At 37.7% G+C, this 14,975-nt stretch overlaps 1 protein-coding gene across 4 annotated transcripts; it reads right to left on the minus strand.

Moving 5' to 3' along the window:
- Positions 1 to 1,302: 1,302 nt before the first annotated feature.
- On the minus strand, positions 1,303 to 14,535 carry LOC103715266. Of its 4 annotated transcripts, none has more exons than XM_039128825.1 (8): positions 13,997 to 14,535; positions 9,436 to 9,527; positions 7,309 to 7,456; positions 5,326 to 5,457; positions 5,070 to 5,219; positions 2,192 to 4,936; positions 1,901 to 2,061; positions 1,303 to 1,796 (listed from the first exon to the last, which is right to left on the minus strand). In XM_039128825.1, exons 1-8 carry the CDS (start codon positions 14,102 to 14,104, stop codon positions 1,652 to 1,654), a joined length of 3,681 nt encoding a protein of 1,226 aa, XP_038984753.1. In that variant the 5' UTR covers positions 14,105 to 14,535; the 3' UTR covers positions 1,303 to 1,651. The 4 variants fall into 4 exon arrangements, with proteins under 4 accessions (XP_038984753.1, XP_038984754.1, XP_038984755.1 ...); XM_039128826.1 differs by having other exon boundaries at positions 1,303 to 1,793; positions 13,997 to 14,529; XM_039128827.1 differs by lacking the exon at positions 9,436 to 9,527 and having other exon boundaries at positions 13,997 to 14,103.
- Positions 14,536 to 14,975: the final 440 nt, after the last annotated feature.

A 14,975-nucleotide genomic window follows, 5' to 3' on the forward strand; every position in this document is an offset into this window, starting at 1 on the left:
ATGAATATATCCAAAAAAATATAAAATAAAAAAGACAATAGATTGCGGAGCGCACTGGGTAGTTTTTTTTTTTTTTTTAACCCAAAGGCTCTCCCTAAAGCGCACAGTGGTTCAGCCCTTCATTTTGGAAGGCTAAAACGGTAGTCCTTGATTTCCTCTCGTGGGCGGCAATGCCGTCAAACCCGGTGGACCTACAGCGGTGGAGAAGTAGCGCTGGGACAAGTGGACGGCTGCGGTGCTGCCGCTGGCAACGGTGGCGAGGTCAAAGTGTTGCGTCGGGTGCCACTAAGGTGGTAGTTTGGTGGTAAGGAGGCTTAGACTCCATCCGAGTTGTACGGATTGAAATGCGCAGGCGCTGATTAAATCAAGGGACTGCATGTTCCACAACCGGATGACTCTGTGTGTATATGTTTTTCTTCCATCAGTACTGAGGTGACGCTATGCGTGGATAATCCAGTAGGATTTCTCACGGGTTGGGAAGGACACGCGGAAACTTGCGACTCACATTAAACATTCTGTGATGGAAGAAGGTCTCAGTGGGGCTGCTACGTGGGTGGAATTCTGCCCCTCCCCCTCCTCTCCTATTTTTTTACCAAAAAAAAAGTGTTGCGTCGGGTTCATTAAAAAAAATAAAAAACCTGTCTTTAAAGCTGGTATTGTTGTACCAAAAAAAAAAAAAAAAAAAACTGGTATTGTTGGCCATCCGGTCATCAAATCGTTCCTCTTCAATTTGAAAACAAAGTGCGCACGCGTCGAGTATTTGTCCGATATCTTTCTGTTTTGTTTGGGAACGGCGTTAATTGCCGTTTTCTCCCGTCTTCTCTTTATTAACCGATAAAGGCGTCAGAACCAGGCGGCTCGGGACTGTAACTCGTCAGAGGGGAAACAACTGAGATGGATGATTAGGTTAATAAACACTGCACCTCGCATCGAATTTGGCACGTGCCAAACCTGATGTGCTGCGAGAACCTTCCTAACGGCAACAACGATACGCATCGTAAAACCGTGTGCTTTTCTTTTGAGCAGACACTGATATGGCTAGCTAGCTAGAACACAAGCTGATACTGCGTTTGTTCCATTGAGAATAATTTTCTTCTTCATTCATGAGGCAGAAACATAAAATATGAATGAATGCGAAATATACTGAATCAAAGAAAGCCATACTAGCCCGTACGAACCGGTCCGCAGGGATCGATAGCGGATCAACATGGAATCCGGTACCGAGAGCTTTTCATAAAATTTTTTAACTTTATCTCAATTTCTTTACACTTTCTCTTTATTTCATAAAATACAGTACAAAAATGATTTCTCAAGACTGCTGCAAGTATTTCATTGCCCAAAATTTCATTGTTACATTGTTCAGATCACATTTTTCATGCTGATCATATATACACTGCCGATCATATATACACTGCCGAGATTACACAGCATGATAGGCATGCCATTTTTTACACCCGTCAAAAAACTATACAAGGTCAAGAAGTAATTGCGATATTCCTATATACACAACCTGGAAAATGAGTTATTAACCAAACTAGAGTTGCAGCATGTTGTAGCAGCATTAGTGGAAAGATCCTGTTTGCTAAGTAAGTAATTACTAGGTTCGTGTAACTTGCAATCAGCCTAGGTTCAATATCATTATATTCTGGTCTTAAAACTTCAGCCTCTCTCCAGGATACAGTGCATCAGATTTACCTATCTCTACTTTCTTTTGTGTGGAACCCTCCATGCCTGCTTTTTGAGTCTGTAATGGCACAACTGCTGTACTATTTTTCTCTTTATCTCTCTTTCTCCTGCTTTAAAATAAGATAACATTTTAAGAAAGAAAATGTTCAGCCAGATGAGGTTTAATCTAGCATTCATCTTAATTCCCAATCTTCTCACTAATATGCTGTCATACCTGAGGTGTAGTAAAAGAAACAGTGAACCAACTAGCGTAATTCCTCCAGCAACTGATTTCAACATTATCTTGCCTGGCCTCTGCATCTCGCCTGTCGTTCCATCTCTTTTCCCACTTGAATCAAGTGGTGTCACCAATTCCTCTTCACTTTCTTTTGTACCCTATTAAAAGAAACAAATTCTTGATTATTTTTAACAAATCCCGTATGCAAAATTTATTAAAGAAATCCTTAAACTTAAACAGGGAATGGAGATAGCTTGAAATTAGAGATGCGTGTCCCCTAAATTTCACCTCGGAAATTTGCTCTACGCAATTATTCTCTTCCCCTTCCACTGCACATCCTGGAGCTGAGAAGGGCAGGTTTTCCTCAGTCTGCAAAATGTTGTCCTGAACCTGCTTACCATTGCCATTGTAGGCAATGCTGTCATAACTTGCAGATTCGTACATAGACACCATTTCACAATCCCCACCTTGATCTGGTGATCCAGGACCTGCATTATGGGTATCCACAAATTCTGAGCCATCAAGTTCATTTGGGTAACGGGTGCAGGGTGCTTTGGAATTTTCAGTAACTTCAGTCCCTCCTGTTTCCGACCCATTAAATTCGTTTCTGTCCTTACAATATATCCCCAGGCTACCTGATGCTTTTCTCTGCATGATATCATTTCCCACTGGCAAGTATGTGTTGTCTGACGCATCAAGAACAGTTTGCTGAATCTGCTGCTGACATGATGAATCGAAATCACAAATTGATAACATGTCATTTGGCATTGATGAATGCAAATGCCTAATGGTCATTTCCTCTACTGAAAGAATCTGCTGCTGGCAAGATACCTGACAGCTGTTTGACAAAGGTTTCATCCAGCGAACACATGAATCTTCTACTTCGGAAGAGCTCGTGCAACACTCGTCATCATTCTCTGTTTCAATCAATTGTAAGCTGCATTTGGTGGAAAAGTCTGAGATGCTTCCACCCTGAGTATAGCAATTCAGACTATTTTCTGCACATTGTTTCTCAGGTAAGTGTTGTTTAGTCTCTACCACCGGATCTTGGCATGCTTCACATGGATGAAAACAGGAACTGTCGTTCTGTTCAATTAAGCTATTTTTCAATCCACCTTCATTTGCAGTGTTAAAGTTCCCAGCAATTAATTGGCTTTTGACACCATGAAAGTTGAAATTGGTCACAGATTTATGCTTTGGACAACTCATGGAATGGCCGTAAGTGGTATCTTCTTTATGTGCTGTTGAATCATCTGGCTGTTCAATTGCATCCATCTCACTATCAGAGGTGGAAACGTCTCTATTGCCTGGTACTAGGCACATTGCTACTCCTGAAGTTCCACTATGGGCAGTCCATACATTTTGTGAGAGAATATCTTCTGATTCAGCCTTGGAGCATCCATCTGACATGATTGTGCCAGTGGCACTATTGTTTTTACCCTGTGTGATCCCTGAATCAGAGAGGATATCAGAATGGGAAGGTATAACCCATTCATCACTTTTGTAAGCTGAATCTGCATGAGGTGGGTTATGATATTGGCTGCATAATTGCCTTACATTTCCCACACAAAAATCCTGCTCGTCTGCATTTGATGATAAAGATCCAGCAGAATTTTCATCCTCAGTTTTGAAGCAAGGCTGTGATTCTTTAGTATCACATCTAAGAAAATCAACAGGTTTACTAGAATAAGGAATGGGCGGCAACTTTATCCCATTCAAAGAGGTTCTTTTGATACCTGCAGTTTTGGCCCTTAAACAGCAGCTTTTGGGTGTCAACAAATCCTTGTCCTCATTTCTCTCTCTGTCATGCCAACTGGTAGTGGTACAATCGTACTTGTTTAATTTGTCTTCAGTGACAGCATTTTCTGAAGGAGCCTGAGCTTCAGCTGTAGACAGTATTTCAGAATCCAGGTCCTCCTCAAAGGGTTTCCTTTTATCCTTGCATTTAATGCCTCTACAATTTGAATCTAAATTATCCGTGTCCATACCGACTGAGCCACCTAGTACCAGTGAATCAGAATTAAGAAAGTCAGAACTGTCCATGCTGTAGACATTTAAGTCCGAAAAACTTGCTTGATGACTGATAAAGTCTGCTGGTGAAGTCTTCCTGTCGACAAAATTTCCGTCATGTTTAAGTTCCTCATTTCCAGAAACACTAATACATCCTCTGGGAGTTGGATCATATTCTCCATCTAAAAACTCTATGATGTCACTACTTCTAGGCTTCCTATCATGAGATTCAAGTGCACAATTATAACAATCATTGATGGTGTCCTCATACCGAACCGAGCAATCAGATCGTACATTATCCTCTCCTGGGGCATCACTTACAATTTCACCCTGACCACCTGCAGATGCCTTGGCAAAATCTTCTTTTTCATTGTCAAGATCTGTACAAGTATTGGAGATTGTGCATTTCGAAAAGAGAGTTTTATCATTTATATTCCTCAGAGCTGAGCCGACATACCCTTCATAAGCTTCTTCCCCGCTGACATTAAGTTTCTTATCTGATCCAGATGTAGAATCCTCAAAGCATGAAGGATAAGTTTGGAAACAGTTGATTTTAGCACTGTGAATCTCGTCACCAGATTTCTGGCAGTTTGGATATTTTATGTCTCCCATTTGAGCAAAATAGGTCCTTGAACCTTGATAAGTTTGACATTCGCTATGGAACAAGAATGACTTACAGTAAAGTGTATCTATGAAATCATGGCTGTCATTTCTTCTAACACATGCATGAGGCAAATCTACTAATTCAGTTAACATAATTTCTTCATGAAGCCTACACTTTTGCTCATCTTCACGACACTCCTGGCTATCCATGCTAAAGTCCATATGCATTTGAGATAAATTTTCATCATCAACTGAGTTTCCTTCAGGGCAATTCCCTCCAATGATGTTGAACAGGGCAGCAGCATCATATGAAGCATTTGACCGTGGACTCTGAAATTCTACTTCAGTAAAACAACTTTCTGCTTCATCTGACTCGGAATTTGAGTCATGGTGCTGAGCATGGTTACCACTGGGATTCCTCTACAAGAAAGATGAGATAACACCATCAGAATGCTTGAATCAAATTCTAGTAATTGATGCAATGAACAAAAAGCACCTTCAAGTATGCTAAAACTGCATTTTGACTATTTGGTTATAGGATATTGGAGCTTGCCTGTCGGTATATTTCCCTTAAATCAATGCAAGGACTATATCCGCTGGAACTTGATGAGCTACATTGTGCTTGTTCCAAGTTTCTGCGGATACCACCAACCAGATCGGTGGGCATGACTATTGTATATGTGACGATATCAAAATCTGGAACCTGCCACAGAACAACCAAAATATCTATCAGACTGGAATAACTCTTCTGTAAATCATGTACATATAGAACTACAAACTGCATGCCAGAGTCATTCCGCAGTTCTTACTCTTAAGTTTTTCAACCTGGCTTTCTTAGAGAGAGAACGTATACACATACAGACTCTGCGAACATCTCTTTTCTCAACAACATCAGATGGGGAGAACAAATCAATGCTAGTTAACCCCAGGATCTGGCAGATCTGTCAACAAGCAAACTTCTCAAACATTAGCAACTTCTGCAAACTATGACAAATTTTAACTCTTTACTCATATTAAAAACAACTTGGCTCCTTTCCTACAAGAGAAAAGAAGCAAAAGAATTCATGTTTCTGACCACTTAATTACATGATATACAAGAAGTTTGGTTTTTATACTTTTCAAGATAAAAGAGAAAGGAGTAACAAAGTAATTGGAGACATAAAATGATTGTTTGTGGTAATACCATAAGAGATAAATGGATTCACGGGGACAAGCTTTGAGAAGACAAGGATGTATTAGTTTGCCATGCAGCATCTTGACAACTACTGTAGTAAGGGGTCTACGAGTTTTTATGGATAATATGATCCGGAATACATCAGGTGGCAACTATGAAGAAAAGTGCATCAGCTTTTTACAGATAAGGAGATATTTGCAAACGGGCTATTAAATTGGCTGAACAGAGAAGATAGCAGGGATTTAAGAGTTTTCATCAGTAACTTGCAAGCAGGAATTTAGCATGTCATGTAGGCAAGTTTCTATACAGAAGAGAACACAGGTTAGACATGACGTATGTCAATAGGAAGCCAGAAGAAATTTGGACAAGATTATAATATGTTCAACATTGTGATGAGGGGGAACTATGTGATGATTTGGGATAAAGCTGTGATATAACATTCTTGATGCCTTCCAACAAATTAATTAGTGCTTTTACTCTTCATCTCCATTGCTACATAGATAACCAAATATCTGTTTCACTCGTGATATCACAAAGAATAAATAATTTGATCTGATGACATCTTTTATTACCAAAAATAGCTTCATATCAGGATCAGCAAATGTACAGAATGTGCGACAGGCCAGATAACTATTTTACATCATCACACTCTATAACATAGTATGATGCACTTCCATCATTGTTTCAATGTTATAAAGCAGTTGTGAGAAGCCAACTATGGGCATAAAAGATGTCAGCTAGAAGATATGATGCTTTGCCCATCAGTATTACCATATAATGTTAAAGGGAAAAATTGAACTCCAATTCGTGATATGGGATGATGCTAAATTCATCTAGAATCACTGAACAAGCATATGTGAATTGAGCTATATGGAATTAATTTACAAATATTTGTTGGTAGGTGAGGATAAGTCTCCTGAAGTTACAAAGTATAGTGCTAGAATAATCACATAAAATTACACGAATAAGAAGAATAGCGAAGGACTGAACCACTATAGCCAGCAAGATAGATGAAAGAAGAATCACAAAAAGATTCTAAAACAAATGAAAGAAAGGCCACTGCAGAGGGGGGAAAATGCAGAATTGTGCATCAATGTGGAACAATTAATCTGCTAATTGAAATAACATGGAAATAAAATGGTGCCAAATGCTATAAAGATGGGGATAAGGGCTGTAACAGTAATTGGTTTGTGTAGCATGGGATGTTTAACAAAGTAAAGGAAGAATTACAACTACAAATAAGAAGTGTTAAGAGATGTTATATAATGGACTAAGAAACACTTGATCAATGTTTCCACCACAAAAAAAAATGTCTAACAGTTGAGCCAACAAATAAGGTAATGATGGAAAATCTCAAGAACTAGGAGGAATATGTGGATGTCACCAATTAACATACTTCTATACGTTGAGGGAATAATCAAACACAAATTGTTGCTAACATAAGCATGATCAAATAGTTTTTCTTTTCTTTTCTTTTCTTTTTATGACCAAGATAGAGGCAACTAAATTGCAAAGGAAAACATTTCAACTAAAATTAACTCAAGAATATTTTAATTGAAATTCACTTTGATCTCTAGGTGATACAAAAGTAAGCAAGTTGATGTGTGGTAGGGAATACCTTCAAAAATGAGTCAACCTTTGGATAAGGCATGTACTTCCTACCACTTTTGCCAAAAGAAGTTCGTTCATATATATAAACTTTCGAATGCTTCAGCTCTGGATACTTTTTCAAGAGCATTTTCCATACTATTTTTGATACTTGAAACCTGTTGGGCATGTAAAAGAAGTCAAAATAACAAACAATAAGAAAATATTAGGTGCACAAAAGAAAGAAGAAATTTGCAGTAGTACATATATGTTACATTTCGTTTTTGAATATTGTTTAGCCATGAGGACATGTCAAAGCACACACTGCATCAATCATTACATACTACATGGACATATATAAATAAGTAAATACTTATAACCATCTGTATGTATGTAGCAGTGTGCACACGTGTACATCTATGTGAGCATGAGCATGTGCATGTGCTTGTCTGCATCTCTGCATCTGCATAAGTGGGCATTTGCATGTCCACATCTGTGTGCTTGTAGATGTGTAACAAAGGGTGGCCTTGTGCACGAGGCTCCCACTATTGTAGGGTCTGCAAAGGGTCATATGTAAGCTGGCTTAACTCTGGATGTAGAGAGGCTGTTTTCCATATTTCAAACCCATAACAACCAGGTCACAATAGAGCAATCTTACTATTGTACCAAGGAGCACCCTTTAGTGCTTGCACACATGTATGCATGGAACATTTCCTAGTACACTAGGTGATATACTCTGGATGATTCATATACCCATATTTTCGTTTTTTAACTCTTGGGGCATGAGTTGATGCTTGGACACAACATGATGTGCTTGGTTGTGAAAATCCTTTTCTACAAACATACACACAACACACATACACATGCACAAGCGTGCACACGTACACACCACACAATGAGATTTATATATAGCATTAGAAAATTAAGTATAAATATGGTGGCAAGCTCTCTAAATATCTAACAAACTTGAGACTTGTTGTGCAGAGGATAAACTCGAAAAGCCAACAAGGAATACGACTTACTAGAGATTTCCACCCTAGTAAGAAATGAAACAGGTTTAGACTTTAGACAAGATCACGTCAGTTGGCAAGTTAAGAGCAAATATAAGAAACAAAATATGTTTGAGAGAATCAAGTGAACAAAATAATCAATCAAAGACAAGTATCATAGAAGATAGTGGGATGAACCAAAAGAGGAAGACATTCGAACATAGTTAATGCTAGATCAGAAGACAGTCTTACTCTAGTCGGACAAATATGACCAGCTCGCTAGAATGAGAATCCTATGGATTATAAGGACAGAATCAATTCATATTGTGGAATAATGAGAAATAAGCTAATCAACACAAAAGATGTTCATGGTAAGCTTAGGAATACAGAGACAATGAAAAGCATCAGTGAGATCCATCAAAATGTGATGCAAGAATGAGCTCACTAAAAAGAAGAAGAAGGCATACAATGAACAATAGAAGAATGAAATAGACCAAATTATGGCAACAGATGAACCAGAAAAAGTGATGCTTCTAGTTCATCTTGCATATCTTCAGCATATCTTTTGACAGTCTGCTGATGCATTTTTGCAATACTTTAACTTGAGGTTCATTACACTTTCATAAAATCAGCATTAAAATAAAGTTATGCCATTAATTATCAATGAAGCATGCAATGCTATATCTGCATAGCAAATTGCACTTTTCAATAATTTCTCTCAAATAATATTTTATACAAAATGTTAAAACAGTGTAGTCAGAGGATTTAAATGACAAACTTTTAACTTGTGACACAATACAACTTTATGAAAATTACAGATCTGTAACAGTTTTAATGTCTTCCCAACGCCAATCTGCAACCAGCTAAATATTATTTTACCAAAAAGCAGGATATTGATGTGTATGAGATATACTTCCAATTTGATTTGTCATGGTATGATAGACATTTATATGACAGCACCAAATGAAGTACTTGCAAATCTAATGTGAATACATGAAAAGAGAAAATGAGTCAAGCCTTGCAGTTAGACAATGTCTTTATTGTTAGTATTAACAAAATTTTCCATGGTTATATTTATATATGCGCACCACTATGGATGTGAACCAAAAAAATCAATACATGGCATGGGCTGAGCAATAAGATAAAATCAAGAAAATAGTTAGACATACAGCAATTCCCCATCTGCAAGTAATTCGGCAATAGCCATCTCCTCATCAAATCTGATGTGCAGAACTTCCGCAAGCCATATTCTTGCCTGAGTCTATACGATAAACAAATAGAATGAACTTCCGCATAAAAAAGTCAACATTTCAAAAGATCAGAAGATATGTTGTTGCCGAGAACAGAAGGACAGAGTACCAATAGATCCACTGGACACTATTGTTCATCCTTCAATGTTTCTTCATCAGATGATAATTTTAAGACAAACCAATAATTAGTTGAGAAATATAAAACTGGAATGAAATTTCTCTAAGGAAAAGGCAGCACAGATTTTTTCATTTTCTTGCCAAGAAATATGCTTTATGTGTAGCTCTTCAGAACCACAAAACAGATTAACTCCTCTTTGTCCCATGACCCAGTATAAAGACTTTTCCATCAGTGCTCCATTTTTCTTTACAACCTCGGGACAATGAAAATGATAAGATAGTGCAAAGCAAAAGCCTACAAAGAAATCCTATCTAAAAGTGTATGAGGTGGAAATTTAACAAAATTCTTTAAAACTTGAGATGCAAACAAAGAAAAGATTGACAATTAAAGGGAAATATTGAGAAACTAAACTTAAGACAAAGACACACATATAAACACTGCTAAGTGGTGATAGAAATTTTGAGTTGTGCTGAAGAGAAAGCTGGAAACAGAGGGGTCACTTAATTGGAGTTGCCATCAAAGGGCTTGAAGAGCATAGCAAACATATATAGAAAGGTAAAACAAATACAGGAGAAAAGCAGAATAAATGCAAAGAAGGGAGCAAGTTATTAAGTTTATTACACACCTAGAAGTTGAAATTATAGAGCCTAGTCAATGCTGGTACATAGTGAATCGCATAAAGGCAAGATAATGCTGACTTCTAGTTACACAGTGCTGATTTCAGTCAATTGTTGTAAAATTTATAAAAATTAATAAGTAACTTCTCTCTCTTATGGTACTGCTTCCAATAATAAGTACGTGACGGTGAATCCTGGGCACAGAAGAAGTTTGGTTTCTTGTGTCATCAAAATGTGGGAGACTGAGAGACAAAACATGAACCCCCTCGACTCCCATATTTCATTATTCGGTTTCACCTCAGCAGATTCTAAATGGTGCATATTGTTGAAAAACAAGTAACTAAATCAGGCACATGTAAGCCTACAGTTGGTGTGTCCTTTGGTGCTCACAATTGATAACAACAAACAGGAATTCTTCAAATTGCAAAATTGCATTAGATGTTATACAGATTTAGACAGATCAAATGCTTGACAGATACATTAAACTTATTACTTCAGATTATTTCGTATCTTCTGTCCTGTATACTACTTCCATGAAAATATTCAATGTAGCATTGCATGGTATTATCTAGGTTATAAATCATGTTCATGTTATCCTTGTCATTTCTAATAATAATTAAAATTGTTGTGATCTAATTAGCAATAACTTGTATTGTAGAGGGTTCTGCTAGATGAAACACAACATTCTTTTCGCCCTATAAATATGCATAGGAAACAGTGATAACCATGACTTCGTTAACATTTACAATCGATCTGGCACATATCTTAAATTCATTTAATTATCTGTCTTTATCAGTCTTAATTTTTCCTAATATTATCTATCATTCTTTTAATTTAATATGTAATTTGTCATACAACAACAGAATGAATGGGTTCCGTATCTAGTGGTAGAGGTCGAAAACTTTGCTAATATGTATATGTATATATGTGTGTGTGTGTGTGTGTATATCTATACAAATACACACACACACACATATATATATATATCTATACAAATACACACACACACATATATATATGTATGTATGTATGTATTTGCATATTAAAAACAAGATCTTAACTGCCAGTCTATGACGGTGTTGCTGGTCCATTTTGGCCCGGTGTTGACACGGGGCACACATGTCACATGCTTGTTTGGGCACCTAATATTGCACAGTATCAACCCATGCCGCCTCACATCAGCGTATGAGGCTACGCCAGATGTGCGCAGATTGATCAGGTTCATTACTAGATATGGAGACAAAAGTTTCTTATTTTATTTTATTTTACTTTTATTTGGACTGGAATGGCTTATTCCAGGTGGCATGGCACAGCACAGCATGGCATGCCCCCATGCCAATAACATCTAAATTCTTAGTTATCGACAAAGGTGAATTGCATATAACTCAGTTGGCCTCACCTAGCACAAATCTACAGAAATAAATTTCGAGATAAAGAATACCATCCTGGACGACAAATATGATCCATTTAAATACTGATTATCGAATAAAAGTTGGCATCCATGGCATTTATATATGAGCAATTAATTTGTCACCTACTGGCACATCAACATTAACAAAAAAGCACTACAAAAAAAAGAAATCAAAATAAACTAAGCAGAACTTCAGATTGAATTGCATATTATATGACACTACTATGTGAAACTGCAAAAAAGTAACCTCTAAAAGCAGCATTCATCTCAGCATGTCTTGCCAAGCATTCCTTTGACATCGTCATAAAAGCAGAAGAAAATTCCTCCCATACCATCTCAAGATCTCTACTATGAAGCTAACTTTTCTTTGGCTTTCTAGAACATATTTTCTATAACCAGAAATGCTTACACAAAGATCTTTTCGTAACTGCAGTTTTAAAGAAAATCCCAGCACAAGCACACTTTACAATACTTTGCTATCAAAGTAGTCATCACTTGGCATGCGTTAGGGAGGTGAGAAATTCTTAGATTTCTTTAACAATCTAATGACATTTAGAATCACTTTACTGGTCAAAGAACCACAAATTTTAAGAACATCTGCAAATTATACAAGTTATAAAGAAATTAGAGGACTAGATGGGACTGAACAACAGATCTACAATGCAAAATATCTCTCATGCATCTTATCCTTTTATTATCTCTTTCCTTGATAAGAGAGTTGAGAATGTGGTCCAATGAGATTCGGACTTGCAACCTGTGGCTCATTCACCAACATTCCAACCGAGTGATGAGGAGTACACTTCACTTTCTCCTTCTTCTATTAAAAAGTTAATCATACTCCACTACATTTCCTTCACAATTAAAGTTTTCTCATGTAATCAATTCTCTTTCAAATTCATAATATTTTAGCTATTATATCAAATATAATCTTACAAAGCTAATATCTATATGTGTATGATATATTTATTAAGGTAACAGTTAATCTTCGAATGAAGGATTCGTGCTTCTTCCTGGACATCACTATAAATTTCTAAGTAGATAGCATTTTAGGTTATTTTCCCCCTTTACATTATTAATTGTAAATTAGTTTCTAAAGTCTTAAAACAAGATCTTTATCCAGTATCTCATTCTTAGCTGCATAATTCCCAAGTTTGGTCATTGAATAGTTATAGGAGACCATCAATTTATTTGTAAGCATGCAAAACATAACTCCATTAACATCTTATACTCAAAACAAGGTTTTTTTTTTCTCCTAACTTTTTCTCTGTTTAAACAGAGTGATACACACATAATGACCTCTCTTCCTTTAAAAAAAAAAAAAAAGGCTCGATGAGAAAAGAAATAAGCTGATATGGTAGAATTTAGTCAATCTCCTCAAATGACTCCATAAGCACCAAAATACGATGGTCTTCAGAGCTTGCCAGAATAAATCATCAATGAGATGGAAAAAATTGCCTTTTGGAGTTTACCATATCCAGTAAAGATTTCCTCCTGTTAAAAGAATACACATAGATTTGTTTCTAAACATCTTGTTAGTTCAGATTACTACATTCCTACAAATCATAGTCTGTTTCAGAAGAAACCCTTTCTGTAGCACACAATTAATGCCTATGTTCCCCACTTTCTGCTGTATTAGCTAGAGAACTGTCAAGAAACCATTTTTGTTGTATTAAGATTCTTGAAATCTTGTTTCCTGAAAATTTCATAACACTGATAAATGCTTAATAACTGTGCCTCCATTCCCGTTTACCTGAACCAATTTGTCAGTATATCAATAGCCACCGTGAACTACATCCTCTGTCACTATTGAAAACCACTGTTTCCTAAATCATAAGAAGCATATAGACATCTCAAACTAAGAAGCAACAGTCCATGATGGAGTACTACCACCAAGCAGTCTCATAACACCTATCTACCAATCAGTCCGACCTTTCTCATAACGAAAACATCATCGCAGATAAGGCCATCCAGAAAGAAAAGAAGAAAACCGATCGATATTATCAATCCCAAGACAAAACTTGGGACTGTTTCTCGTGTCTTTTCTTGATAATTTTGCAATATCCACCACTTCTCAATAAGCAAACCCCTTCCTCCATCATGCCATAAAATTCCAACTCAACCTTTGTATCATTTGTAACCATTCAAGAATCTCCCTTTCCGTGAAACCAGATACCGAAAATCTATTGAAAAAAAAAACATATATATCAAAGAAACTCACAAGATGTTCATCGATCAATCTAACCGCCACTATTCCATCAAAAGCCGATTCTTGAACAAGAGAAGCAATTCCAATTTCCCGAAGAAAAGAAGCGAAAAGGCTCCCACCAAAAGTACCTGCAAGAAGACGTCGTCGAGCTCGCGGAAGCTGGACTCCGGCGAGGACTCGTTCACCCTCACCACCTCGACCACCTCCGGCGAGTCCGCCCGCCCCACCCGCCTCATCTCCCCCCTTCCCGCCAAAGCCAAACCAGAGCCCAAAAATAAATAAAAGAGAGAACCACAAGAGATCCAAAAAGAAGATCTCTCTCTCTCTCTCTCTAAGCCATCTTCAGTCGTGCTGCTTCTGGCATCAGAAGCTTCGTAGTCAAAGCGGCGGGCGGTGACGGGATCCGAATCGGAATCATGGCTACTTTTTTCCTCCCTTTCTAACAATTTAGTATTATCTCTCCGTCCTAATTTTTCTCCGCCTCTCGCTCGTACTCCAACGAGACTCGAACAAAACTCGCAGCTGTCTTCTTTCTCTCTCTCTTCTCTTGGTTTTTATTTTTTTCTTCTCGAATTTTTCTTCTCTTTCTCGTTTCTGCGTCTACCCTTCCTCCGGTCTTTGCTTTCAGACGGTAGCTGCATCTTGTCGGTACTCACCCGGAGTATTCCGGTGTGCGAAATCTCCACCGTGTGATCCTGATCTTATTGGTGTGATGATGGATTTTATTTGATTTATTTTCGTAGAATGCGGACAAGGCGAGCGCATGATGTCGTAGCGAGGGACGTAAAACCCGGGGGGGGCGGCGGCAAGTGCATCCATAATAAATGTAATGAATTAAATGAGGTTAATGAGAGGACGTGCCGGTTACGAGACCCGAGAGATGCCACGTTCTGGTCCCGGCCGTCCCAGGTGCGTGTGCATGAGACAGCTTTCTGTTTTTCGGGTAAGGAAATTAGAAGAATTTAATTCGCAAACACCTTTCTGTTTTTGGTTTTATTAGATACTTCGGACGATGTTTGGGGAGTACGCGTCTATCGAGAGTAGGAAGCGTAGACCGCCGGGAGTTTGAACTTGGGGAGGAGGTTTGCGCACGGCCGCTGCAATGAG

This window comes from Phoenix dactylifera, chromosome 8 (assembly GCF_009389715.1).
Source record: "Phoenix dactylifera cultivar Barhee BC4 chromosome 8, palm_55x_up_171113_PBpolish2nd_filt_p, whole genome shotgun sequence".
Lineage (NCBI taxonomy): Eukaryota > Viridiplantae > Streptophyta > Magnoliopsida > Arecales > Arecaceae > Phoenix > Phoenix dactylifera.

What these genes read in the sequence shown, in the direction of transcription:
- LOC103715266 (XM_039128825.1), bottom strand. Translation starts at nt 14,104, where the DNA reads ATGAGGCGGGTGGGGCGGGCGGACTCGCCGGAGGTGGTCGAGGTGGTG. An exon ending in TCGACGACGTCTTCTTGCAG is followed by an intron (nt 9,528 to 13,996) that starts GTACTTTTGGTG and finishes TTTATCGTATAG; the next exon opens with ACTCAGGCAAGAATATGGCT. An exon ending in TTTCTTTTACTACACCTCAG is followed by an intron (nt 1,797 to 1,900) that starts GTATGACAGCAT and finishes CTTATTTTAAAG; the next exon opens with CAGGAGAAAGAGAGATAAAG.